The sequence below is a fragment of the Balearica regulorum genome, chromosome 29 (assembly GCF_011004875.1).
Source record: "Balearica regulorum gibbericeps isolate bBalReg1 chromosome 29, bBalReg1.pri, whole genome shotgun sequence".
Taxonomy (NCBI): Eukaryota; Metazoa; Chordata; class Aves; order Gruiformes; family Gruidae; genus Balearica; species Balearica regulorum.
Genome location: NC_046212.1, coordinates 265,666 through 291,879, shown reverse-complemented (window position 1 = coordinate 291,879; position 26,214 = coordinate 265,666). Strand labels below are relative to the sequence as shown.

The 26,214-nt window shown below is 63.0% G+C and overlaps 2 protein-coding genes across 3 annotated transcripts; one reads left to right on the top strand and one right to left on the bottom strand.

Annotated features, from left to right (window-relative positions):
* The first annotated feature begins 39 nt into the window (after positions 1-39).
* AGAP2 (ArfGAP with GTPase domain, ankyrin repeat and PH domain 2) lies at positions 40-9,882 on the top strand. 2 transcript variants are annotated; one of them, XM_075737752.1, is made up of 19 exons: positions 40-1,097; positions 2,905-2,963; positions 3,044-3,131; positions 3,960-4,045; positions 4,124-4,265; positions 4,364-4,498; positions 4,813-4,934; positions 5,029-5,181; positions 5,343-5,429; positions 5,518-5,622; positions 5,704-5,866; positions 5,950-6,069; positions 6,416-6,562; positions 6,898-6,957; positions 7,285-7,436; positions 7,530-7,620; positions 8,321-8,543; positions 8,629-8,884; positions 9,250-9,882. In XM_075737752.1, the coding sequence occupies exons 1-19, from the start codon at positions 176-178 to the stop codon at positions 9,454-9,456; spliced, it is 3,318 nt and encodes a 1,105-aa protein (XP_075593867.1). In that variant the 5' UTR covers positions 40-175; the 3' UTR covers positions 9,457-9,882. The 2 variants fall into 2 exon arrangements, with proteins under 2 accessions (XP_075593867.1, XP_075593868.1); XM_075737753.1 differs by lacking the exon at positions 6,898-6,957.
* Positions 9,883-11,487: 1,605 nt separating this feature from the next.
* Positions 11,488-14,292, bottom strand: LOC142598631 (glycoprotein-N-acetylgalactosamine 3-beta-galactosyltransferase 1-like). Its single transcript, XM_075737673.1, has 4 exons — positions 14,274-14,292; positions 13,701-13,888; positions 12,484-13,145; positions 11,488-11,766 (listed from the first exon to the last, which is right to left on the bottom strand). The coding sequence occupies exons 2-4, from the start codon at positions 13,861-13,863 to the stop codon at positions 11,599-11,601; spliced, it is 993 nt and encodes a 330-aa protein (XP_075593788.1). The 5' UTR covers positions 13,864-13,888; positions 14,274-14,292; the 3' UTR covers positions 11,488-11,598.
* Between the last annotated feature and the right edge of the window lie 11,922 nt (positions 14,293-26,214).

Here is a 26,214-nt window from a genome sequence, read left to right as displayed (position 1 = left end):
ACCAAGAGGCCCGAGCGGCTTTTCCAGCGCCAGGACGCTCTCTGGATAAGTACCGCCGGTTCCGGCCCTACCGACGCCCCGGTGACCCCCGGCAGCCCCCGGACCCCCAGTCCCGGCCCAACGCCGACGGGCGAAGGTTCGGTTGCCCCACGGCTCGCCGAGCCCCACGGCGGGCATGGCGCCAACCGCCCCCGCTCGCCCGCCTCGACGCCTGCCGCCGGCCCGCCCGCCGTGCCCCCCAAACCCGACCCGGCCTTGTTGCCCCCCGCCGTGCCCCCTAAACCCGACCCGGCCTTGTTACCCCCCCCCTCCGGCTGTACCCCCCAAACCCGACCCGGCGTTGCTGCCCCCCCCTCCCGCCGTACCCCCTAAACCCGACCCGGCGTTGCTTCCACCCGCCGTGCCCCCCAAACCCGACTCTCTCGCCCGGGGGGCCAAGGGCACCTTGGAAGCGCCGGGGGAGCGGGGTCGGGCACCCCAGGAGTGCCCCCACCCCTCGGCACCCCCCCGTCGCCCGCTGCTGGGCCAAGCCAGCTGGGGTTACCCCGAGGCTGCCCCGGACGGGGGCAAACCCCCCTCCCACCCGGCCCCCGGTGCATCCTCACCGCACCCGGCCGCCGGCGCCCGCCGGTTACGCCTGGCCGGCACCAAACCCTTCAAGACGGTGACCACCAGCGGTGCCAAGGTGGGCTCCGACGCCAAGACGGGCAAAAGCACCCACAAAACCGCCGGCAGCCGCCTCTCGTGGCCCGAGGGCGAGGGCAAGGGGCGCCCCAAACCGGGGGGCAAAGCGGGTGCCGAGGGCGGCCCCCGACCGCCGACGCGGGCTCGGCTCTCCCCCCGCAAAGGCAAAAGCAAGACCCTGGATAACAGCGATTTGCACCCGGGACCGGGGGGTTTGGCGCCGGTACCCGCTCCCCCCTTGACCGAAACGGGGTTGAAACGGGGGCGCGAAGGCGGCCGAGCCTCCACCCGCGACCGCAAGATGCTCAAGTTCATCAGCGGGATCTTCGCCAAGAGCCCGGCGGCCACCCCCACCCACCCCGCACCCCCCTGGGCCCTGCTCAGCACCGACCTGGGCAGAGGCGCCTCCCCCAGTGAGTACCGGGCTGGGGGCAGGGGGGCTCGGGGGGCTTTCGTCGTGCCTCAGTTTCCCCTGCCTCCCTCGGTGACCTGGATGCAGGAGGGATGGGGGGGGGGTGGGTACCGCTGGATACCCACGTCCGTGTGCCGGCTGTGCCGTGGGATGTTGTGCCGTGCCTCGGTTTCCCCGTGGCTGCGTGTGGGGAATCTGGGATGGGAGGGGGGGGAGTGCTCCTGGATACGTGGGTTCACTTTTGCCGGCTGTGCCCGTGTGGGGCTGGGACCCGTGTGGGGCAGAAGGACCCGTGTGGGGCAGAAGGACCCGGCTGCGCCCCACGGCTGAGGGGGGGGTCGGTGGGTGCTGGCGTACGTGGCGGGGGCTGGTTGAGGACCTGTGACCCACCAGGCAGGGCCACCCCCGCGTGGGGGGACCCAGGCGTCTCGGTCGGTGCCCGGCCTTGGGGTCCTGTGGGGCAGCCGACATGGGGGTCGCCAGGGCTGACCGTGGCGGGAGCTGCTGTGCCTCAGTTTCCCCTCTGGGGCTGGCTCCATCGGGCTCAGGGACCCACCCCCCTCCCCCCATCTTTCCATCCCAGCGTCTGTCCGTCCCTCCGTCCGCTCCTCCATCCCTGTCGCCATCCCTGCGTCACACATTCGTCCGCCCGGCTGTCCCACTCGCCCCACATCCGTCTGTCCAGCTGCCCCAGAGCCACCCTGCGTCCGTCCCTCTGTCCGTCCTGCTCCCAGCCCTGACCCACCGGTGCCGTGGGGTGCGTGGGCAGAGCCTGCCGGGGCCCCGCGGGTGGCAGCGGGGACACCCGTGGGTGGCAGCTCGGTGACGATGTGCGGGGTGACAGGCAGCGGCATTAACCCCTCGCCTGCTGCGCGCCTGGCGGGGGGCAGCCCTGCGTATGGCACGGGGGAAACTGAGGCACGGGATGGGGAGGCCCCTCTGCCTCTGCCCTGCCTCAGTTTCCCCTTCTCGTGGTGCAGGAGGTGAGGTGCCACGCTGCCCGAGGGGGGCTGGGGGTGCTGGGCAGGGGGGGCTGTGGGGGGACGCAGGCAATGACCTTGTGCCGCGCCGCGTGCTTGTGCCGTGCCACGTCCTTGTGCCCCAAGCACGCTGGTGCCTGCCGTGTTGTCGTGCACCACGTCCATCGCATCCTCGTGCCCATCGTGGGCCACGCCGCGTCCTTGTGCCGTGTCGCACCCTGGTGCCCATCGTGTCCTCGTGCCACACTGTCTCCTGGCGCTCGTCGTGTCTCCGAGCCGTGCCGCGTCCTTGAGCCACGCTGTGTTCTCATGCCCGTCGTGTCCCCGTGCCGCACCACGTCCTTGTGCCACGCTGCATCCTCCTGCCTGCCACGTTGTCACGCACCACGTCCACCGCATCCTCGCGCCCATCGTGTGCCGCATCTCGTCCTCGGGCCGTGCCGTGTCCTGGTGCCCATCGTGTCCCCGTGCCACGTCCTCATGCCACATCGTGTCCTGGTGCTCGTCATGTCCCCTTGCCATGCCACGGCTTCCTGCCACGCTGCATCCTCATGTCCGCCGCATCCTTGTGTCCACCGTGTCCTCGTGCCCACGGCCACGTCCCCATCCCCGCCACGTCGCATCTCCGCATCCCTCCTGCCACCCCCGCCAGGCTCGGTGCGGTGCCGTTGCTTGGTGACAGCTCGTGGCCGCCCACGCAGGATGCTGCCAGCGGCGCTGCCGCAGGTCTGGGGGCGGCCGTGGCCCCCACCCCCCCCACCCCAGGCTGGGGTGCCAGGGGGGTGCTGGGGGTGCCCGGGCACCATCTCACCCCTCTCCTCCCCGCAGAGGCCTTGGTGAACAGCCAGGAATGGACCCTGGGCCGCTCCGTCCCCGAGATCCGCCTGGTGGGTACCGTGTCCCCGTGTCCCTGCCCCGTGTCCTCCCGTCCTCGGCTGTCCTGACGTCTCCTCTGCCCTCTCCCCAGGGCGTCCTGGGCAGCAGCAAGAGCGGGAAGTCGGCGCTCGTCCACCGCTTCCTCACTGGCTCCTACGTGGGCCTGGAGCCCACCGAGAGTGAGTGGCCACGGGGCTGGGCATGGCCGTGGGGCTGGGCATGGCCGTGGGATGGACATGGCTGTGGGGCTGGGCATGGCCGTGGGGCTGGGCATGGCTGTGGGATGGACATGGCTGTGGGGCTGGGCATGGCCATGGGATGGGCATGGCCGTGGGATGGACATGGCCGTGGGGCTGGGCATGGCTGTGGGGCTGGGCATGGCCGTGGGATGGACATGGCCGTGGGGCTGGGCATGGCTGTGGGATGGGCATGGCCGTGGGGCTGGGTGGGGCTATAGGGTTGGGCATGGCTGTGGGATGGGCATGGCCGTGGGGCTGGATGGGGCTATAGGGTTGGGCATGACCACGGGCTTGAGCTTGGCCACGGGATGGACAAGGCCGTGGTGCTGGGCATGGCCACGGAGATGGACAAGCCATAGGGTTGGGCATGGCCATGGGATGGACAAGGTCATGGTGCAGGGCATGGCCACGGTGCTGGGCACAGCCATGGGGACAGAGAAGGCCACGGCTGTGGGGCGGCCAAGGCCACGGCTGTGGGGTGGACGAGGCCACGGCTGTGGGGTGGACAAGGCCATGGCTGTGGGGTGGACAAGGCCACGGCTGTGGGGTGGACAAGGCCACGGCTGTGGGGCGGACAAGGCCATGGCTGTGGGGTGGACAAGGCCACGGCTGTGGGGTGGACAAGGCCACGGTGCTGGACAAGGGGATGGGCAAGGCCATAGGGTTGGGCATGGCCATGGGACAGGTGAGGCCACGGTGCCATGGGATGCTCAAGGCCGTGGGTCAGGCGCAGCCACAGGGCTCCCCCCTCTCCTCCCTCGGCTCCAGGTGGTCAGTTCAAGCGCGAGATGATGGTCGATGGCCAGAGCCACCTCTTGCTCATCCGGGAGGAAGGAGGCGCCCCGGACGCCAAGGTATGTGGGGGCTGGGGGCCAGGGGGGAGCCGTGCCGGCCGGTGCCGAGCCCTGACCCCCCGTCCGCGTCCCCCCCAGTTTGCCAGCTGGGCAGACGCCGTCATCTTCGTCTTCAGCCTGGAGAACGAGAGCAGCTTCGAGGAGGTGACGCAACTGCACGAGCTGCTCAGCGGCTACCGGGGCGCCAGCGAGGTGGCCCTGGCGCTGGTGGGCACCCAGGGTGAGCTGGGGACGTGGGACCACCCCCACGGGGACGGCCACAGGCAGGGGACACCCTCACCCCCCCCCCCCCCCGTCTCACTCCTTTGCTCCCCCCAGACAAGATCAGCTCCTCCAACCCCCGGGTGATTGAAGATGCCCGGGCCCAGGCGCTCTGCGGGGACATGAAGCGGTGCCTCTACTACGAGACCTGCGCCACGTACGGCCTCAACGTCGACCGCGTCTTCACTGAGGGTGGGTGTCCCGGGGTGCTCAGCTCCGCCGGTGGGGCCGGTGGTGGGATGGATGGGGCCGTGGCTGGTGGTAGGGGTGGGGTGGAGGCTGGTGACCAGGTAGGAAGGGGATGGTGGCCGACGTGGGATGGCCACCGTGGTTGGGTGGGATGGGAATTGTGGCCAGAGGGGCACGTGGTGGGGTGGAATGGGGACAGTGGATGGTGACAGAGGTGGGATGGAGACCACGTTCAGGTGGGACGGGGACCGTGGCTGGGCGGGTTGGGGGGGGGTCTCGTCAGCGTGGCCCGCCCTGACGCGAGGCTCCCGGCGCAGTCGCCCAGAAGGTGGTGGCACTGAAGAAGCAGCAGCAGCTCATGGCGTCCTGCAAGTCTCTGCCCAGCACCCCCAGCCACTCGGCCGCATCCACCCCCGTCGGGGGCATCCACCCTGGCCAGGTACCCCCCGGCTCGCCCCGGGCGCTGCCCCCCCCTCGCCTGTCCCTCCGGCCACGGGACGCTGGTGCTGGGGCTGACCGCGTGTCCTGTCCAGGCCAGCAATGGTGGCCACACCAGCGACTACTCATCCTCGCTGCCGTCCACCCCAAACATCAGCCACCGGGAGCTGCGGAGCGAGACCCCGGCCCCCCTGGGCACCCCCAGCTCTCTGCACCGCGGGGCCAAGCGCCGCACCAGCCTCTTCGCCGTGAGTGCGCCGGGACCCCGGCGGTGACAGGGGTGGGGGGACGACGACGACGTGTGGTACCCACGGTGTCCCCCCGGCAGGGTGCTGATGGGGGACACACACGGTGTGTGACCCCCCAGCAGTGCCACGCGTCCCACTGACGCCGTCCCCCCTCCCTACAGACGCGCCGGGGCAGCGACTCGGAGAAGCGGAGCCTGGACAGCCGGGGCGAGGTGGCGGGCAGCGGCCGTGCCATCCCCATCAAGCAGGTCGGCAGGGTGGTGGTGGCGGTGGTGGGACACGACGAGGTCCCCAGCTGTCCCCTCCCTGTCCCCCTCACTATCCCTTCGTCCCCAGAGCTTCCTGCTGAAGCGCAGCGGCAACTCCCTCAACAAGGAGTGGAAGAAGAAGTACGTGACCTTGTCCAGCAACGGGCTCCTCTTCTACCACCCCAGCATCAACGTGAGTGTCCCCGTCCCCAGCGCTGTCCCCACGGCGGCGGGGGGAGCCCCCGGTCTCAGCCCCCGCCTGTCCCTGCGGCAGGACTACATCCACAGCACCCACGGGAAGGAGATGGACCTTCTCCGTACCACCGTCAAGGTCCCCGGCAAGCGCCCGCCCCGCGCCATCTCTGCCTGCGGCCCCTCCGCCAGCATCAACGGGCTGGTGAAGGACGTGGGTGGGGGGACGGCACCCGAGGGGGGCGGTGAGTACCGGCGTGGTGGCGGCGATGGTGGTGAGGGGCTTCCGGGGGGGACCCCTGTGTCACCGGTCCTTCTCCACCCGCAGCCGGCGCCTCCCCCGTGGGGCTCAGCCTCCCCCCGGAGCCGGGGATGAAGGGTGCGGGCAAAGGTGAGCGGTCCCTGCAGCGTTGCGCCTCTGCATCCAGCGCCAAGCTGTCCGGCTCCGGTGAGTGTCCTCGTCCTCGTCGCCTCTCACGCTCGTGGACCCGGCCACCTCCCTGGGACGGAGCCAGGGACCTTCCCTGTGGTGGCCCCACTGGACTTGGTGGTCCCTGGTGAGCCTGGGGACTCAGTGGTCCTTGGTGGCCACAACGAACCTGGTGACCCTGGTGAGCCCGCTGGCCCCAGGGGTCCCAGTGGATTTTGTGACCCCGGGTGGCTCCAGTGGTCCCGGTGACCCTGGTGAGCCAAGTGGCTCTTGTGACCCCGGTGGCCCTGGTGCTCCTGGTGAGTGTGGTGGCCGTGGCGAGCTCCGTGGCCCCCAGCACCCCAGCGTGCGGGTCTCTCGGCAGACGGCCCCCCCACCTTCGAGGCCATATCCAGCCCCAGCAGCTCAGGCAAAGACCCGCCGCCGTCGCCCATGATCGACAGGAAGAAGCACCGACGGAAGAAGCTGATGACGCCGTCCAAGACGGAGGGCTCGGCGGGGCAGGCGGAAGGTGAGAGCCGTGGGGACGGTGCCCCGAGCCCCGGTCACTCATGGACGGCGGCCACGGAGCCGTGGGGACAACGCCACCGCGCCCCACGGGGATGATGCCCCAGGGCTCCGTCGAACGGAGGATCCGGGCCTGATCCTGCCCCTGCACACCCCCTTGCCACGCTCAGCCACCGCTGCCCTGCCCATGCGTGTCCCCCTCTTCGCTCTGCCACCGCCTGCCACCCCCCTGCACCCCGGCGCCGTCCCCCGTCCCCCCCCTGGGGCTTTGCGGGCTCCTCTCGTGACTCTCTCTCCCCCTTTCCTCTCTCTGCTCTCGCTGCCCCGGACCCTCTGCAGCCAAGCGCAAAATGTGGAAATTAAAAAGCTTTGGTAGTTTAAGAAATATTTATAAAACAGGTAACGTGGTGCGTGGCGCGTGGCCTGCTCCACTCATGCATGTGGCTGTGTCCCATCCTCGCCTGCCGCCATCGCATCCCCTGCCCCATCCTCCCCTCGCTGCCCGGCGGGTGGGCAGAGATGGTGGTGGGGGGGGGGGTGGGTGTCCCTGGGAGCGGGTGGGTGGTGGGGACCGCCGAGGTGGGCACCCCTTTGGGTGCAGGGAGTGGGTGGGTGTGCTGGTGGGGGGGGGGGCGGTTTCGGTGGGCGCTGGGGCAGCCTGGCACCCTCCTGGGTATGGGAGCCCCCCCGTCCCACCACCCGTCGCGGGGGTCTCTGGTCCCACAGAGGAGGAGAACTTCGAGTTCATCATCGTGTCCAGCACGGGTCAGACGTGGCACTTCGAGGCGGGCAGCTTCGAGGAGCGCGATGCCTGGGTGCAGGCCATCGAGAGCCAGATCCTGGCCAGCCTGCAGTGCTGCGAGAGCAGCAAGAACAAGGTAGGACCCCGCGGGCGGCTGGGGGGGGGGGCCACGATGTCACCGACCCCCTCCCCGCTCACCACCACCAACCCCCCGCCCCGTGTCCCCCAGGCTCGCATGGACAGCCAGAGCGAAGCCGTGGCCATCCAGGCCATCCGCAACGCCCGGGGCAACTCGCTCTGCGTGGACTGTGGGGCGCCCAGTGAGTCTCACGGGGGGGGACGCATGGGGCCACAGGCCGTGGGGGGGGGGGGGGGGCATTGGTCGGATGGTGCTGTGGGCTCCATGGGACCACGGGCCACGGTGGGGGGGGGGCCGTTGGTCACACAGTGCCACAGGCCGTGGGGGGCCACGGGGGGGCCATCAGTTGCGTGGGGCCACGGGCCGCGGGGGGGCTATTGGCCGTGTGGGACAGTGGGGCCACGGGCCGTGGGGGGGGCCATTGGTTGCGTGGTGTCGTGGGCCACGTGGGTCCGTGGGCCTTGGGGTGCTGTTGGCCCTGTGATACCACGGGCCGCGTGGGGCCGTGCAGTGTCATCGCTCTTGTGGTGCCATGGGCCACGTGGAGCCACGGGCCGTGGGGGTGCCATCGGTCACACGGCGCCGTGGGCCCTGCAGTGCCGTGAGCTGTGTGGTTCTGTGGGGTGACAGGATGCCGCGGGCCACCCAATGCCCTGGGCAAGGAAGCACCGTGTGCCACGTGATGCCATGGGCCACGCGGTGCCATGGGTCACACCGCGCCGTGCACCATGGGGTGCCACAAGCCAAGAGGTGCCACGGACCATGCAATGACCGCAGGCTGCCATGGGCCGCGCCATGGGTCAGGCAGCCCCGCGGGCCACCCCATGTCCCCAACGTGGTGCCCACGGTCTCTGTGCATCCCCCCCCCCCTGCTCCTCCAGACCCCACCTGGGCCAGCCTGAACCTGGGGGCCTTGATCTGCATCGAGTGCTCGGGGATCCACCGCAACCTGGGCACCCACCTGTCCCGCGTGCGCTCCCTCGACCTGGACGACTGGCCCCGGGAGCTCACGCTGGTGCTGACGTCCATCGGCAACGCCACCGCCAACAGCATCTGGGAGAAGAACCCGCAGGGCCGCTGCAAGCCCACCCACGAATCATCCCGGTGGGTGATGTCCCCCCACCCGCCACGTCGATGCCGTGCCACCTCCCCGGTGCCACGCGGTTCCTGATGCCACCCATCTCCCCAGGGAGGAACGGGAGTCGTGGATCCGGGCGAAGTACGAGCAGCGGCTTTTCCTGGCGCCGCTGCCAGCGGCCGAGGCGCCGCTGGGGGAGCAGCTCTTCTGCGCGGTGCAGGAGAAGGACCTGGAGACGGTGCTGCTGCTCCTGGCCCACAGCAAGAAGGAGCAGCTCAACGTCAGCACCGGTGACAAGGACCGGCGCACGGCGCTGCACGTGGCCTGCGATATGTCCCTCGTGGTCATCACCCAGCTGCTGGTGTGGGTACGTCGTGGCAAGGGGGCCGGGGGGGGGGGTGGGGGGGGGTGGTGGAGGGGCTGTGGCATGGCATGGGGGGGGGCGTGGGGTGGGCGTGGGGGACGTGGAATGGTCACGGGGATCATGGCATGGTCAGGGGGGACGTGGCGTGGCCGTGGGGACAATGACATGGCTACGGAGGGATGTGGCGTGGCCATGGGGACGATGACGTGGCTACGGGGGACGTGGCGAGGTCATGGGGGGGGAAGATGGCATGGCCACGGGGATCGTGGCGTGGCTGTGGGGGACGTGGCACGGCCACGGGGGATGCGGCACATCCATGGGGGACACGGCACGGCTACCGGCGGCTGACACGTCGGCTGTGCCCGCAGTATGGCGCGGACGTTCGGGCGCGGGACGGGCAAGGCCGCACGGCGCTCTTCTACGCCCGCCGTGCCGGCAGCCAGGAGTGCGCCGACATCCTGCTGCAGCACGGCTGCCCCGGCGAGGGCCCCGGCGGCCCGGCCACCCCCGGGATACGCCGCAAGAGCAGCTGCGCCAGCGTGGGTCCCTGTGAGCCCCGGACCGCCCTGGTATAGCCGGCAAGGGGCCCGGTGCCCGCTTGGCATCCCCCCCCCACCCCCGCCCCGGACTGCAGGTGCCCGTGGGCCCCGGCTCGGCCCCGGCGTCACCCGCTGCCGCCCCACGGTTTGTATTTTTGATGCTCTATTTATTATTCAGCTCCCGCTGGGGTCTCTTCTGGTCCTGTCCCCCTGCCCGTGCCACGTCCTCCCCACCCTGACCCCACCGGGGCTCGCGGCGGCGGCACTGCCACCCGGATGCCCGGGTCCCCCTCCCGGTGCCACCGCGACCCCCCCCCTCCCTGTGCATCATGCCCCGGCGCGGGGTGGGCGCCGCGTCTTGGCACAGCCCTGCCGGGGTCGGGACACCGGGGCTCCCGGGCTGGTGCCGTGGCCGGTGACACCCCTGCCCGTGTCACCCCCCCCCTCACGCCTCCCCTGCCTGTGCCACCCCCCTGCCCTGGCACGGGTCACCCCCCGCCCCGTGGCACCCTGCTCACATCACCCCATCGTGCCGCCCCCTCTGCGTCACCCCCAGCCATGTCACCCCCCTCTGTGCCCCCCCGTCCCGGCCGTGCCACCCTCCCCGTGCCCCCCCCGGCCGTGCCACCCCATCCCCGGCACAGCCCCCCGGCTCCGTGGCAGGAGCAGAGCAGACCCCCCCCCCTCGTTTTCTACAACAACCTTTTGTACACCCCCTCCCCCCCTGCCGTGGCCTGTCCCCCCCCCCCCTTGTCCCCCCCCCCCTTTTTCTTGGCGTCCCCTTGGGAACCTCTTTAATTTATTGCTTCGTTTAGCGTTAGGATAGAGCCAGTCCCCCTGCCGCGGTGCCGCGGTGCCCGGCGGGGGGGGGAACCACCGGCGGGACCCCTGCCACTTCTCCCGCTGGCCGTGGGCCTGGGGGGGGGCCCACCCCACCCTGTCCCCTGCCCCGGGACCCCCCCCCCATGAATGTAGGGCCCCCCCCTGCTGTGACGCCCCCGACGTGCCCCGCAGCCGGCAGGGCTGAGCCAGGACCCCCAGGTTGGGGGTCTGGGGGGTGCCGGGGGGGTCCGGGCCATGCCGGGGGGGGGTCCGGGCCGTGTACAGCGTTTTCATCTCTCGGATTGTAACTGTAAGTACGTAACAATGTCAGACTTGGCGCTGTGACCGCGGCTGCTCCTTCCCGGCGTCGTGGCACGGGGCGGCGGGGGCACGGCGGGGGGCGGTCGGGCTGCGGAAAAGGTCTGGGGTGCGGCCACGGGCCCACGGCGTGGCTGGGTGGGTTGTGCCGTGGGGCTGTGCCATGGCGCGGTGCCGTGGGGCTGCGCCACGGTGCGGGGCTGTGCCACGGGGCCACGCCGGTGGAGCTGCGCCCCAGGGCCATGCCGGTGGAGCTGTGCCACGGCTCAATGCTGGAGAGCCACGGGGCTGACATGGTGGTCCTGTGCCGCGGCGCGATGCTGCAGAACCACGTGATGGGGCCACGGTGCCGCGGGCTGGTGATGGAGAGCCACAGTGCCACACTGGTAGAGCTGTGCTCCAGCTCGGTGCGGGCAAGCCGCGGTGCCTCACCGGTGGAGCTGTGCCGCGGCTCGGTGTGGGCGAGTCACAGTGCCATGCCAGTGGAGCTGTGCCGTGGCTTGGTGCTGGCGAGTCACAGTGCCACGCCGGTGGAGCTGTGCCACGGCTCAGTGCTGGTGAGCCATGGTGTCACGCTGGTGGAGCTGTGCCACGGCTCGGTGCTGGTGAGCCATGGTGTCATGCTGGTGGAGCTGTGCCGCGGTTCGGTGCTGGTGAGCCACGGTGCCGCACCGGTGGAGCTGTGCCACGGCTCAGTGCTGGTGAATCACAGTGCCACGCCAGTGGAGCTGTGCCGCGGTTCGGTGCTGGTGAGCCACGGTGCCGCACCGGTGGAGCTGTGCCACGGCTCAGTGCTGGTGAGTCACAGTGCCACGCCGGTGGAGCTGTGCTGCGGTTCGGTGCTGGAGACCCACGGTGCCGCGCCAGTGCAGCTGTGCCGTGGCTCGGTGCTGGAGACCCACGGTGCCACAGCTCGGTGCTGGAGACCCATGGTGCCACGGCTTGGTGCTGGAGGGCCACGGTGCCCCGGCGGCGGAGCTCTGCCACGTCTCGGTGCCGGTGCCCCGCGGCGGATGCCGGGTGGTGGCGGGGGGCGGCTCAGGGTCGGTGGGTGGGTGCCGGGGGGGCGCCGGGGGGCAGGGGGGGCCGGTAGCGGGGCCGGTAGCCGTAGGGGCGCAGGCGGTGGGTCAGGTACTCCAGCTCGTACATCTGCTGCCCGCTCACGTAGTGGAAGGACACGGAGAGGTCCGAGCAGCAGGCAGCTGCCTGCAGGGGTGGGCGGGGTCAGGGGCGGGGCTTAGGGGCGGGGCGCCAATGGGGTGGGCGGGGAGAGGGGGCGCCGAGCAACCCGGGAGGGCGGGGAGTGGGCGGGGCTTGTATGCTAATAAGGTGGGTGGGGCTTGGAAGGGCAGTAGCTGGTGTCAGGGCGGAGCTGGGATGCAAATAAGGAAGGCGGGGCTTAGCGGCGCGTGGGCAGGTGAGGTGGGTGGTGCTCACGGGGCGGAGGGCGGTCTGGGGGCACGAGGGGTGGGCGGGGCCTGGGCAGGTGGGCGGGGCCTGGGCAGGTGGGCGGGGCCTGGGCAGGTGGGCGGGGCCGATGGCGCCCTGTGGGAGCCACGTGTGCGGCGATGGGGGCGACGGGCTGGGGGATGCGGGGGGGGACACGGGGGGGGCTTGGGGGGACACAGGGGGTCAGGGACACACGGGGGGACTTGGGGGGACACGGGGGGGTTAGGGGGACACGGGGGGGGACTTGGGGGGACACGGGGGGTCAGGGACATGGGGGGGACGACTTGGGGGGACACGGGGGGGGGTCAGGAGGACACGGGGGGGGTCAGGGACACTGAGAGGGGGGCTTGGGGGCCATGGGTTGGGGGCTTGGGGATGCAGAGGGGACTTGGGGGATGCTGGGGCCACCCAAATGGAGGACGTGGGGGAGGCGGGGGGGGGTGTCTCGCCCAGGGCGGGGGCATCCTCACTCACCCATTGCACGGGGTAGTAGGAGTACTGCGGGTAGAAGCGGTCGAGGGGCAGCGACTCGGTGAGGTGCCGCTCGGGCGGGAAGGGGTGGAAGGTCTCCCTGCCCCGCGTGTCCCGCGAGTCGCCCGCTTCCACCCCCACCTTCTCCAGGCACTGTCCCAGGGCCAGGTCCTCGATGGCGCTGGTGTGGGTGCAGGTGCGGGAGGCGAACGCGGCCACCAACCGCCGCAGGGCCTCCTTGCTGAGCACGTAGCCCGCCCCGCCGCTCATGTAGCCCTGCTTGACGAAGGGTTTGAAGCGTTTGCCGAAGTAGACGGGGCGTTCGGGGGCTTGGCCGGCAAGCAACCAGCGCAGGTTGGCCATCACCACGAACGTGTCGTCGTCCGCCTTGAGGAACCAGTCGGCCTGGCCCAGGTGATGCCGGTGCACGTACTGGAAGGCGCGGATGGTTTTCCAGTAGAGCTGGTGCCGTCCCTCCTGGACGGGCAGCCCCACGGCGGGGAAGCGCTCGTCCGTCTCCGAGCTCATGAAGAGGGCCACGTTGCAGTGGCGTGCCCAGGTGTCCCGAACGTGCCGGGCTTTGGTCTCCAGGGTGCGGGGTCCCGTCATCACCCAGCACAGGACGCGCACCCGCTCGTACAGCGCCCGCGCCTGGCTGCTGTTCACTGGCGGGGGGGGGAGGCGGAGGGGTTGTCCCACGGGGGGGCAGGGGGGCACAGGGGGGACCCGTCCCCAGCTCAGAGCAGCCCCCAAGAACCACGCCGTCCCCTCCTCGAACCCGGCTCGGAGCTCTGGGCACGGCCCGTCCTGCCCCAGCCCGGCGCTCCCTCCCCCGGCCACCCTGTCCTGTCACCCCCCCCCAGCTCAGAGACACCCCCCCCCCACTGTCCCCTCGCTGCCACCACTTGTCACCTCCAGCCCCCCCGTCCCCCACAGCTCCCACCTTGTCCCTTCCTCGTCGCGGCAGCAGAGTTCCCACCGCGGGTCACACTGTCCCGGCCTTGTCCCCAGCTCGCACCTGCCACCCCCCCCCCCAACCTCCCCATCACCCCCCCATCCCTCGCCACCAGCCATCCCCAGTGCCACCCCCCCTTCTCTTTCCATTGCACCCCACGGGTGTCCGGGTGTCCGTCCGTATCCGTCAGCGCTTCCGGGACCGCTCCCTTCCCCCCCGCCTCCCCGTGTCTGGGCGTCTCCCGTGGGGCCTCCCTGGGGCTCACCTGTGGGCTGGGGGAGGCTGTGCAGGTAGGCGATCCGGGGGGCTGCGGAGGGGCCCGGGGGGGCCCAGAGCAGCTGCAGCCCTTGCAGGAGGCTGCCCCCCAGGGCCAACCCCACGGTGAAGCCCAGGGGGAACCAGGGCACCCGTGGGTGCCAGTCCCGCATGGTCCCACCGCCACGTCCCGAGGTGCTGGGGGGAGACGGGGACAGGGGACGGGAGGGGTCGGTGGCCACAGAGGGGGCTGGATCTGCCCCCCCCCCCCCCCCGAGCCACCAGCTCCGTGTCCTGCTGAGACACCCCCCCCCCCCAATCCCTCCCTGTGTGTGTCCCCGGTCCCCCCAAAGCCACCCCCACCCCCCCCCGGGGTCAGGGACATCCAATTCCAGCAAATCTCATTACCGGCCACTAATTAGGCCCACGGGGGTCTGGCTGGGGGGGGGAAGGGGACATGGCGGAGGGGTGGGGGGGGCATTTGGGGTCTCGAAGTAGCAACGGGGCATGGGGGGTGGGGGCTTCCCGCCCCCCCGGGACCCCGTGTCCCCCCCCCCACCCCCCCCGGTGCCGGATCCGGTACCTGTCGTGGCCGCGCTCGCCCGTCCCGCCCAGCACCGGGGGCCTGATCCTGCCCAGCACCGCCCGGGGCCTGATCCCGCCCAGCACCGCCCGGGGCAGAGGCCTGATCCTGCCCAGCACCACCCGGGGCGGAGGCAGCCCCAGCCCGGCCCCCCCGGCCCCCCGCCGCCTGCCACCCCGCTATGGGACCCCCCCAAACATTGGGGCGGCTTCACACACCCCTAAAACATGGGGGGGGCTCCTGGCTCGGTGGGGGGCCGGGGCTGCACCCCAAGCGCCGACGGTGACAGTGGCACCTAAACGAGGAACCGGCGCCTCATCCCGGGCAAAGGGCTTTAATTTGGGGGGGGAACACACACACACGGTGGGGGGGTCACGGCAGCACCCATGGGTCCCCACAGCTCATCCCGGCCCCTTCCCCGGGGCCACGTCCCTGTCCCACCGCCCACCCGGGGGTCCCTTCACCCATCGGTAGGACCCCCCACGGACACCAGCCCACCCCACCCTGCTGTGGGTTGTTGGGGGGCACCGTCCCCACCCTCTGTCCCCGACCCCCAAACCAGCCCCCCGTGGCCACCGACACCCCAACGATGGCCACCGAGAGCGGCTGGCCCGGTGGAGGGGGGTCCAGGCGGGGGCAGGGGGGCGTTGGGGGCCGGGGGATGGTCCAGGGCACTGGGGGAAGCGAGGGGGGGCACGGGGCACCCAATGCCCCCCCCCCAGGTGCCACAGGGCAGGAAGGAAGGTGGGGACTGCAGACTGCCCCCTCCACCCCCCCGAGCCCATCACTGTGGCCTCTGGCCGGGTCTCCCTAAGTGGGGTGGGGGGCGCTGGAGACAGCTCCCCCCCTCGGGGTGCCCCGTGGCAGCGGTGCCCCCTTGGAGACACCCTGATCCCCCCCCAGCCCGTAGTGCCCCCCCCAAAGCCACCAGCCCCCTGCCCCACTGTGACCCCCATGCCTGGCTGCTGCTCACCGGGGGGGGGCAGAGGGATGGTGATGGGGAGGCGGAGGGACTGTCCCACGGGGGGGCAGGGGGGCACAGGGGGGACCCGTCCCCAGCTCAGAGCAGCCCCCAAGAACCACGCCGTCCCCTCCTCGAACCCAGCTCGGGGCTCTGGGCACGGCCCGTCCTGCCCCAGCCCGGCGCTCCCCCCCCCGGCCACCCTGTCCTGTCACCCCCCCCAGCTCAGAGACACCCCCCCCCACTGTCCCCTCGCTGCCACCACTTGTCACCTCCAGCCCCCCCGTCCCCCACAGCTCCCACCTTGTCCCTTCCTCGTCGCGGCAGCAGAGTTCCCACCGCGGGTCACACTGTCCCAGCCTTGTCCCCAGCTCGCACCTGCCACCCCCCCCCCCCCCCAACCTCCCCATCACCCCCCCATCCCTCGCCACCAGCCATCCCCAGTGCCACCCCCCCCTTCTCTTTCCATTGCACCCCACGGGTGTCCGGGTGTCCGTCCTACATCTCTCATTGTATACCAGATCATTTCGGGGTGTAGGCGAGCTTTGAGGCCAGGCACGCGTTTTGGGGCTGGCACCTCTGGCCTGGGAGCAGGGGCTGGACGTTTACAATTTGGAGGATTTATGAAAATTTTTGCCAAGAGTGACCTGAGGTGCTTTGTTGAGGCCTTGCTGGGCTAGGCGAGCCCGCAGCCCCAGTGTTAGTGCGTCTGTGCGAGGGCCGCTGAGGGAGGTTTGAGGCCAGGCAGCCATTTTGGGGCTGGCACCTTTGTCCTGGGAGCAGGGGCTCGACGTTTCCAGTTGTTAGGATGGACGCTGCTTTTGGTCGAGAGGGACCTAAAAGCGCTATGTTGAGGCCTTGTTCGGCTAGGCGAGCCCGCAGCCCCAATGTGCGTGGGTCTGTGCGAGGGCCGCTGAGGGAGGTTTCTGTCCAGAAACATCTTCTCCATGGCTGATATTTCTGTTGTGGATTAAGGACCGAACCTTCCCAGCTGTGTGCTGGGGCTGGGCAGCCCAGGTGGATCCCATGAGGATGGGGCTGGACCCAGGTTTTCAAAAGGCTGGAGGATGAGGATGGCTCTGGTGTGCCGAAGGCTCTGGTCCTGGGAGAGAAACAAAGGCGCTGAGACAGGGAAAGCTGTGTGCTGGTGGTGCACGCTGTCGTTGAACGCTTTTCAAGCGTTCAACGACAGCGTGCACCACCAGCCCACAGCGCTGGGAGCTCGATGCCTCTGTTGGCCACGCGTGTGAGCTGCCATGCATCCGGGGACCCTGGTGAGAGAGGAGCGTGGAGGCACCCACCACCCACTCCTGGGTGGGCGAGGGTCAGGCAGCCGGCACTGCGGAGGAGGAAGGGGGGATGCAGAGAGAGCCCTCGGGGTGGTGAAGGTCTCCCGTGGGTGCCAGGAGGTGCGGTGAGTCGTGTGTCCATCCCTGCTGTGCTTCTCCAGATCTCTGCCTGCATCTTTCCCATCCCTGCCTCCCTCTCCCTTTCAGGCTGGCTGGATCCCTGTGGATTTTTGCTCTTCTGCCAATGCTGCCCTGTACCCTTCTGTGCTCCCTTTCTGTACCTCTCCCTTTCTGGCTCCTCACCCACCATCATTTTATTCTTCTCACAGTGCCTGCTTCCCCCATTGCTTGTGAAGATTGCATTTCTAGCTCTCCATTTAGTTTGCTACCCCTATTTTTTTATTTGTCCCCCTTTATTTCTTTATTCCCCTTGCTTTTTCAACTTTTTTTTTTCTATGCCTGCATTTCCCGTCCCACCTTCTTAGAGCCGGACTCTGGTAGACAGTGAGTGAGACATCAGGTGCTGTCAGGGCTGGAGCAGCTATGGAGACAGGCTGGGAGAGCTGGGATGTTCAGCCTGGAGAAGAGATGCTGCAGGGAGACCTTAGAGCCCCTTCCAGTCCCTGCAGGGGCTCCAGGAAAGCTGGAGAGGGGCTGGTGACAAGGCCAGGGAGGGACAGGCCAAGGGGAATGGCCTGAAGCTGCAGGAGGGGAGATGGAGATGGGATGTGAGGCAGAAATCCTTCCCTGTGAGGGTGCTGAGGGCCTGGCACAGGGTGCCAAGATAAGCTGTGGCTGCCCCTGGCTCCCTGGCAGTGTTCAAGGCCAGGTTGGATGGGGCTTTGGGCAACCTGGGCTAGTGGAGGGTGTCCCTGCCCATGGCAGGGGTGGCACTGGGTGGGCTGGGAGGTCCCTTCAACCCAAACCAGGCTGGGGTTCTGAGAAGGCAGGTAACAAAAAGGTGGTTTCAGTTTCCACTGCACCTTTTCAGATCTGACAGACTCCGCTGCTCCAGGCCGTGCTACCTGCAGCTCTGCATGTGGCTGTACGCGCTCCTCCAGGGCCAGAACCTGGCCAAAGTGGAGTTTTGCCAGTCTATCGATACACAGAGGCGTTTGAGTCGCACAGCTTGGCTGGTCACCGTGCAAATCCCCGGCTGGCAAAAGCTTGTGGTCTCCACCTGCTCAAAGCCAGAGGACGTGCAGAGGAATGCGGCGTCTTTTACTGGACCGAGACAGGCAGCCTTTCTCCTAGATGAGCGCTTATATACTTTAAAGATGCCTATTTTTATTTTTTTTTCTCTGCGTATTTCTAAGGCAGTGACGGACTTTGCCGCGGTAGCGGGTACCAGCAGATGGCAGAGGATTTCCATCAATGAGCCGCATGACACAAGGTAGGGGTGTCTGCATTGCTCTTCCCATTGCCCAAGGAAATGACCGGGCAGCAAGTTTAAAACGAAAAAGGAAATATTTTTTTTTTCCATATAACGGAACTGAAACCACCTTTTGTTGTGTAAAACCAGCCTCTGCCTCACTAAAATATTCGACCTCCTTGTTTTCAAATGCGTTGAGTGCACAACCGAGAACAGCCTCCCTGTGTATGCCCCGATGATTACGCTCACCCAAATTACCCAACGCTGGAAATCAGATCTATCGAATTCCTCCAGATAAAGGTGCCCTAGACATTCTGCTTGACTAAGACGTGAGCATCAGATGGCACGTAACCACCGGAGGCCGGATTTGCTGCCGTGGGACGATGCGGGGAGCTCTAGCTGGAGACGGCAGCGAATAACTTTGCTCCAGACGTACCTGCTTTCCCCTGAACCGGATGGGAGATGCTTATGAAACTTGTTTTCTAGAGCTGCAGCAAGAGCTGGGCAGCTTCTCAAGCACACAGAGAGCTGTTATGCATTTCAAAAGCTTAGGCTGAAATACCTTCCTGAAGTGCCTATCTCTCCCGAATTAATCTAGCTCCAAAAAATAGGAGGATTCGACTGTGTGTTTACAGCCTGCTGAGCCAACGAGGTCACTGCAAAGGCTTGATCAACAAAAGAAAAATAATTCTAGGGAAAAGAAAGTAGATGATAGTGAGGGGTTCAGTTAACTGACCTCAAAAACACAGCCCTCGCTGTCTGCCGTCTACGTGCCCGCCTCGCCATCTCGCACGTTCAAAGGCTGTGTCTGCAAAGTGCTGGAAGACGCTCTGATATCAACGAACTCCCCTGGCTCCTCAGGGAGGGCTTCTTATCTCCAAGAGCAAAGCCTTCCCTTCTATCAGCGCTTCGAGAGACACTCAACTGTCTCCTAACCGCTCTGATGCGGTGATAAGCCCGGAGCGTTTGCTACTCGGCGAGGCTGGGAAACTCCAGAGCCCCAGGGTCCGATCTAGGGGCAGGCAGCTTGGCGATGGAAAGCAGCAAAACCCCCCCTGCCCTGCTGTAAGCACGCAGAATAGTTCGGATCCAGAGAGTTATTAACGATTCCTTGGGGATGGAGAGCAAGAAAAACCCTGCCCTGCTGTAAGCACGTAGAATAGTTTGGATCCAGAGAGTTATTAACAATTCCTGCTCCGTTTTGACCTGTTTTGACCCAGCTCCGTCCCCGCAAAGGGCTGCAGCCTTCGTGGCACCTCCCAAGCCAAGGTAGTGCAGGGCTACGTGGCGAGCAAGGGTGGTAAAAGCCCAAAGTGGCTTTTCCTGATGTGCCCCTTGTGCTGTGTGCGGTAGCTATACCCTGGTGAGGATGTGAGCTCTGGGGAGCAGAGGTTTCTCCAGGGGTGGGAATGGCCAAGACCCAGTCGTATCATTCCAGGGGGCTGAGGATGGTTTGGCCGGGAGCGTAATAGGGGCACGGAGAGTGTGCCTGGTTGGTTCTTTCAAAACGATTGATGAGGAGATGGGAGAAGGATGTGTGGGGAAGACGGCTGGCTGCCTATTTCCTAGCTCGGAAATAAGACCAAACCCTATGCTTCTCCAAAGCCAAGGCGTTGCAGAAATCTCAGTTCCTATCTGGTCCTAACTCTTCCCACAGCAATGACCGCCTGGGGCAGGGGCCACAATGTTCCAAACCAATTGTTTTTCTAATTCTGGATTTGGAATTTCTCTTCTGTGGCTGTGAGGGGGGGGGTCTCTCCTTGTCTTCTGGATTCGTAGCATGTTGTGGGTCAGGAGAAGGAACAGGACAGTGGAGCTGCGGAGGTGAGCGGTGACTTGCACCTGAGATGACCGGGACTGGCAGCAGTTGAGAGCGTTCGTGGCTGCTGAAGGAGGCAGAGAACAGCCCGAATTCTGGCAAAAGTGCTGGGGCTGAATCCCAGTTCTGGACCACAGGTAAAGGGTACAAGAGGATCCATGGGATTTGCAGGGTTGTTAACTAACGAAAGCCAGAACATGAGAGAAAATCAGATCTTCTGATTCCAGCGGCCGACTGCTGGTCCAAAGGCACGTGGTCCTGCTATCGTGGCATAAAAGTAATGAGACGTTGTGGTGTTAAGATTTTGATAAGATTGCAGCAGTAATATGCGAAGTTCTGAGCCAAACTCTGAGAGCAATGGGAAAAGAAGAGAAGCTGAAGCGATGACAACCCAACATAACGTGTAGAAAGAAAGAATAATAGTCAGTGGATGATTTAATGTGTTAATTAAAATAATATAGATATCGAAGGATGAGTTTGTTTCCTGCACAACTGAGAAACAACCAGAACGTGGTACACTAGTGAACAGCAGCTGTGGGTGAGAGTAGGCGAGAAGATCCTCCCCAGCGAAATGTTTAGGTGCTTTGCATGGGTTTAAAGAATGTAAAAGTTCTGAAATGTGGCTGAGGTCATGGAAAGTCCTACAGAAACAAAACAAAAGGGCCGTCAGGTATCGGTGCCCAGTCAGTTCAGGACAACCTATTACTCTGGGTGTATCGGAGATGAACCGTAGCCGATTCTACAATTCCTTGGATTCTTCCTTGGGTAGGAGATTATTTCACTGGTAAGTAGCAGGGAAACTGCTGTATGTGGAGAGGGAAGACCAAGGGAACAGCAGAGCTAGGTCTTTCTCAAGACAAGAAGCTAATAGTGGGTAATGCCAAGAAGGTCAAAACGGGATCGATCAGATAAGTGACATGATTGACATAAATGGTAAAGAGGGAAGAAACCTTAATACGGTAAGGAAAGAACAGGCTAGAAAGCACTTACGTTCATTATATACTTTCTAATTATCTGGGCGAGATTAAATTCACTCAACAGGTAGGAGAAAGCTGAGAAGGAAGCCTCCACTAACCTGGGGAGGATGGAAAAAGGTCAAGAAAATTGCCAAAGGTTTCTCTTAAAAAGGAGGGCGAAGGCGAGGAGAGAACGATGTGGTGTTGGGATCTGGGAAAACAGTGGGACAAGCAGTTAAACGCGTTGTTTGTCAGCACCTAAAGAAGAACACCAAAGAAAATGAGTAACAGGCAATACTAATTTGGCAAGATCCAACCATCCCGAGCTAAGATAATTTACTTCTACAACGATGTTACGAGCGCTGCGCTCCAAGAAGAGGCAGTAAATACAGTTTTATGGCTTTTGACACTGTTCCACGTAGTACATGAGCAAGCTAAAGAAACAGAGTTCAGATAAAATCACTCCAGAGTGGGTCCAAGACTGAGTGATGAACCTTACTCGGAGAGGAATTTTCAGCGGTTTCCCTGCAAAGTGGAAGGACAGAAGCATCGCAAGATTTTAGAAGCAGGTTAAAGGGTCGGGAAAGATGTAACTGGTCTTTCCAGTTACAGGAGGATATTTCTTTCTCACCTCTGTGGATGGATAATGGAGGATATTTTGGAAAAGAATGCAATTGTAATTGCCATGAAACAAAAAAAAAAAAAAATTTTTTTTTTTTTTTTGCAAGAAGGAAACTAAAGTATACCTTGAAACAAGAAGCTGTCAGCAGCTTTAACTAATTAAAGATAACAAAAATATAGTGCAAAGTGGCTACAGATGGAAAGATCATTTTAAAAGTGTTAATTCATGAAGAAATAGCTCAAACTGAGCCTGGACGCCGGCTTTCCCAAGCAGGGACGGAACCTGATATTTCTGCAAACATCTCCACCGTACTGTCTGTTCCTGAAAAACCCCAATTTCCTCAAGTGCGGTGTTTCTCTTGGGACTTTGCTCTCTGAAATGTCGGTACACTCTCGCTGAGAAGGATTTTACCCTTGGCCAAAGTCACGAACGAGGGATTACATGATGTGATTTCCTGTGCGAGCAAAACTGGGTTTGATGACCCCGTGAACCTCTCGGCCCTGAAGGTTGAAGCTTGTTTTCTTGGGCTTTAACTTGGAACCAGTTCAGCAAAGTCTTTTTTGTCCTAACTTTTATCTAAACACACAAAAAGAAAAGAAGGGGGTGAATAAAAATATACAGTGTCTTCTAGAAAAAGAAAACAAACTCTATCGCTCCCCTAATTCTGACTCTTCCTCCATCAGCTTTCAGGAAACCAAGTGACAGAGGTGAAATTGTTTTATATAAACTATAATTTCCACCCGTTGAGAAGACAGCTCCCTGCTCACGTCTCCATTGAGTGGAGCCAGACTTGGCCATTTCTCCCCTCGTTGAGTCCAATGGTCTAATCCTGCACGAGACGTCTCACCAGGAGAGATGTCCATTCAAGCAGGTTTTCCCACGTGCTTTCAGCCGCTCACAACAGCATCTCCTGGAAGCTTTGCTTCTGCTTCATCCACTTGTTCTCATCCAGGACCTATCTCAGCCAAGAACTGCATGAAGTTTAACAAGACCAAGTGCCGGGTCCTGCACTTGGGTCACAACAACCCCAGGCAACGCTACAGGCTTGGGGAAGAGTGGCTGGAAAGCTGCCCAGCAGAAAAGGACCTGGGGGTGCCGGTTGGCATCTGGCTGAACGTGAGCCAGCAGTGTGGCCAAGAAGGCCAACAGCATCCTGGCTTGTATCAGGAATAGTGTGGCCAGCAGGACCAGGGCAGTGATTGTCCCCCTGTACTCGGCTCTGGTGAGACCACACCTTGAGTGCTGGGTTCAGTTTTGGGCTCCTCAGTAGAAGAAGGATATTGAGGTGCTGGAGGGTGTCCAGAGGAGGGCAACGAAGCTGGTGAAGGGTCTGGAGCACAAATCTGATGAGAAGCGGCTGAGGGAACTGGGGGTGTTTAGCCTGGAGAAGGGGAGGCTGAGGGGAGACCTGATCGCTCTCTACAACTACCTGAAAGGGGGTTGTAGTGAGGTGGGTGTTGGTTTCTTCTCCCAACTAGTGAAAGGACAAGAAGAAATGGCCTCAAGTTGCGCCAGGGGAGGTTTAGATTGGATATTAGGAAAAATTTCTTCGCCAAAAGAGTGGTCAGGCACTGGAACAGGCTGCCCAGAGAGGTGGTGGAGTCACCATCCCTGCAGATGTTCGAAAAACGTGTAGATGTGGCACTTCGGGACATGGTTTAGTAGACATGGTGGTGTTGGGTCAACGGTTGGACTTGATGATCTCAGAGGTCTTTTCCAACCTTAAGATTCTATGATTCTGTCACTGGTGTGCGGCAAAGGCACGGCGCTGTGTGTATCTGCCAGTACCATCCCACCAGCTGTTTTAGCGGCTTCAAATATATGTTGAATTAGACAAAAGGAAACGTGTGGTACTCGTGTTTGTAGCATCTTTGGAGCCCGCATTTGGGGACGCAACTCGGTACGACCATGGTGGACACTGGTTTTGTATCTGCTGTCTACTGCTTGGCCAAAGTCTTCTCTAGGGTCGTGTGGCCCACAAAGACCTTTTTTCTTGTGGGTTTTTTTTTCCCTTTTTCAGTTCAAAGTACCTGAAGGACTGAGAAGGCTGTCAGAGCCTTCCCGAGCGGTTTATTTTTAGCACGGCATTAAGAGCACGCTCTGTGCCCCGAGGTGTGCTGTTAGGTGATGCAAAGACCCTTGAAAACATAAAACTCCCTCTTTTCAAGAAAAGTGAGCTCTTAAACCTGCCCAGACTTTCTAGTGGCTTCGTTCAGTCCTTGTGATCGTATTTCATTTGACGGGATTTCGTTTGACGTTCCATTTTCCAGACGTTGCTCCCCACGTAAGTGTATCTCGAGTCCCTCAACCCCCTCTCTCCCGAAATCTCTTGCCCTAAAGGCTTTGAACGAGTCCCGTGGCGCTCGGATGATCCCGGCGGCAACTTTGGCCCCCGCGATTGCTGACTGCGTGAAACGAGAACCCCTGATTATTTTCGCAGGCGGCGTTCCTGAGAAGCAGTCTCGCGGCGTCTCGGCCCCTCGCTTATGAAACTCTCCGTGTGTGCGGGCAGGAGGCGTTTCATCCGGAGCTGGAACACATCAGCCAAGCAGAATTTCCTTTGAGCTTGCAGATAAGCAGATTCTGGTGATAGAGAGGCCCTGCTCAAACAGACGCCGGGGCTTCCAGCTTTCAGAACAGCCTCCAGGGCCAAAGGGGAAGGAAGTATTTAATATTGTGAACATAGGACATATAGAGAAAAACAACGCTTCAAGATGCATCACCCTTAAAGCTGAACGTCGTGAGCTGTTAACCTGCTGCCAAGGGTGAGCATCCCCAAAGCGGCCTTGGAGCTTTGAACATGAGCAGCAAGGCTAAAGGGTGGTTTTTTGGGTGGTTTTTTTTTGGGTTTTTTTGGGTTTTTTTGGGTTTTTTTTAAGCCTGTGCTGTATTTGGTAAGAATTCCTCAGGAATCGGCAACAAAGAGTCGACTCATTGTGCGGGAAACCTTGATCAGCCCTGGAGAAAGCTGATCACGGGCTTGCGCGTATTGAAAAATCAAGTTGTCTTTGTGAACAACCTGAATGGTCAGATTACAGACAGCAAATCTGCACAAAAAACCCCAACAATTCCAGCCTTTTCACCGAACACCGCAGAGCCCGGCTTGCTTGGCGTTGAGTTGTGAAACATGTCAGGGCACGCATGGGATCGCTTCTTAGAAATCGTAGCTCTTTTCAGCATCAGCGGAATTAAAAAATATAATAGTCTCCACTTTCAAAAGCAAACAGAAGCAGCACTCTGCACTGTCCGAATACTATCAAAAAGATATAGTGGGATAATAAAGTTGTGGTCAAAACCAGCAGAAGATAAAGGCAGATTCTTAGGCAGTCTGGCTCTGCAAAGAAAATCTTAGAAAAATCGATAACAGATCAAGCACAGTAATATCAAACCAAAGATTTCTGGAAAAGCGACGGAAAGTATTTCCTAATTTCAGGTGGACCCACCTGCGCTCCAGTGACACGCACTAGTGAAGAGCAGAGAAACGCAGGCAAAAAGTTACGCCAGGGGTCACAGATGACATAAATGCACAGATTAGAGTCAGCGGCGGAAAAAAATACGGCTTTAGGGACGCGGGAGAGACTGACTGTGAAACATCTCATCTCAGGGCCACCTGCCAGATCAGTGGATGACGTGGTAGGATATCCAGTCACAGAGGCTTTGTCCGAGGGTACCGGGCTGAAGAAAGGAAGAATAGGATAACCACCTGCTATTCAAGGACCTTGAATCCCAAGGTCATGCTGTATCCCTGTAGATATCGGTGGGACGGAGCTCTTCAGCCCAGCAGCATCCCGGAGGCTGCGCGGCGGCTCCCCGATGCTGCGTGCATCTCACCCCATGGAGGGACGCCGGCATCTTCATCCCCACCAACCCCTGGCCCGGTGAAAGGTGCTACAGGAGATGGTCTGCCCACAGCTTCCAGAAACTGCCTCAAGATGGTGCTCCAGCCAATTTTCTGGGTTTTTAGAAGAATTTGCGTGCGTTACAGATGGCTTTTCTGCGCAGGTCTTTGCTGAATAGTAACAAATGAGGGTGGACCAGGGTCAGTCCTTGCAAGGAGCCTTCGGCTGCCTCTGCCGAGCCATTCCTCCCTTTGAAGGGCTCGTCGCTTCCAGCTCATGGACTGGAAGCCCCCGACCAGCTGCCAGGAATGAGTCACAAACAAGGTCCCCATAGGAAAGGAGAACTATGGATTCGTAACCTTGACCATTCTGGGTAGGAAAAGTTTATTTGTCCGACTTGCTTTATAAATAACTCAGTAAAGCAGCAGTTTTGTTTTCATGATCTCGGACTGGATGTGCAGAGGAACCTCAGCAGAGTGCCTGTCTAAACCCTGGCAGCCACGGCCAGGGAGACCGGTCCCTGGGCAGGCATTTAATTTAATGACTCACAGCACGCAAAATACCCCAACAGGAGCAGGATCCGTGCCTCTGTGGGCACTGAGGACCTTCCTGCTCCCTGTGGCCCCTGGATCTTGCCAAAATATATCCTTCACCCATACTGCGTCTCGCAGTACTGTAGGGAGGAATGTTAGCAGCCCGCCCCATGAGCTACTCGATATTGCCGTGTCGCTTCCCGAGCAATAAAAAGGGTTAAAAAAAGAAACTGGAGCGATTTTGTGGAGAATGGAAAGAGTTGAGGTCAAAGAGCAGAATGTGAACGGAGGGATGTGCGCAGGGGACCTGCGGAGTCAGCTCTCACCATGCAGGTAGCTCCAAGGAGAAATTGAAACCCTGAGAGGAAAATTAACCTCACGCAGGCAAGGTTAACCCTTGGATTTTAAGTCCGTTGGCAGGGACAGTCTTCTAGCAACCGTTTGCTGCCAGGGTGACGAATCAGGGACATTAAATTGGGAAAGGTACTTGTTGTTTGCTTGCAGGTTGGAGGGATGCCTGACTTCCCACAGCCGCCGTCGGCGCAGGATG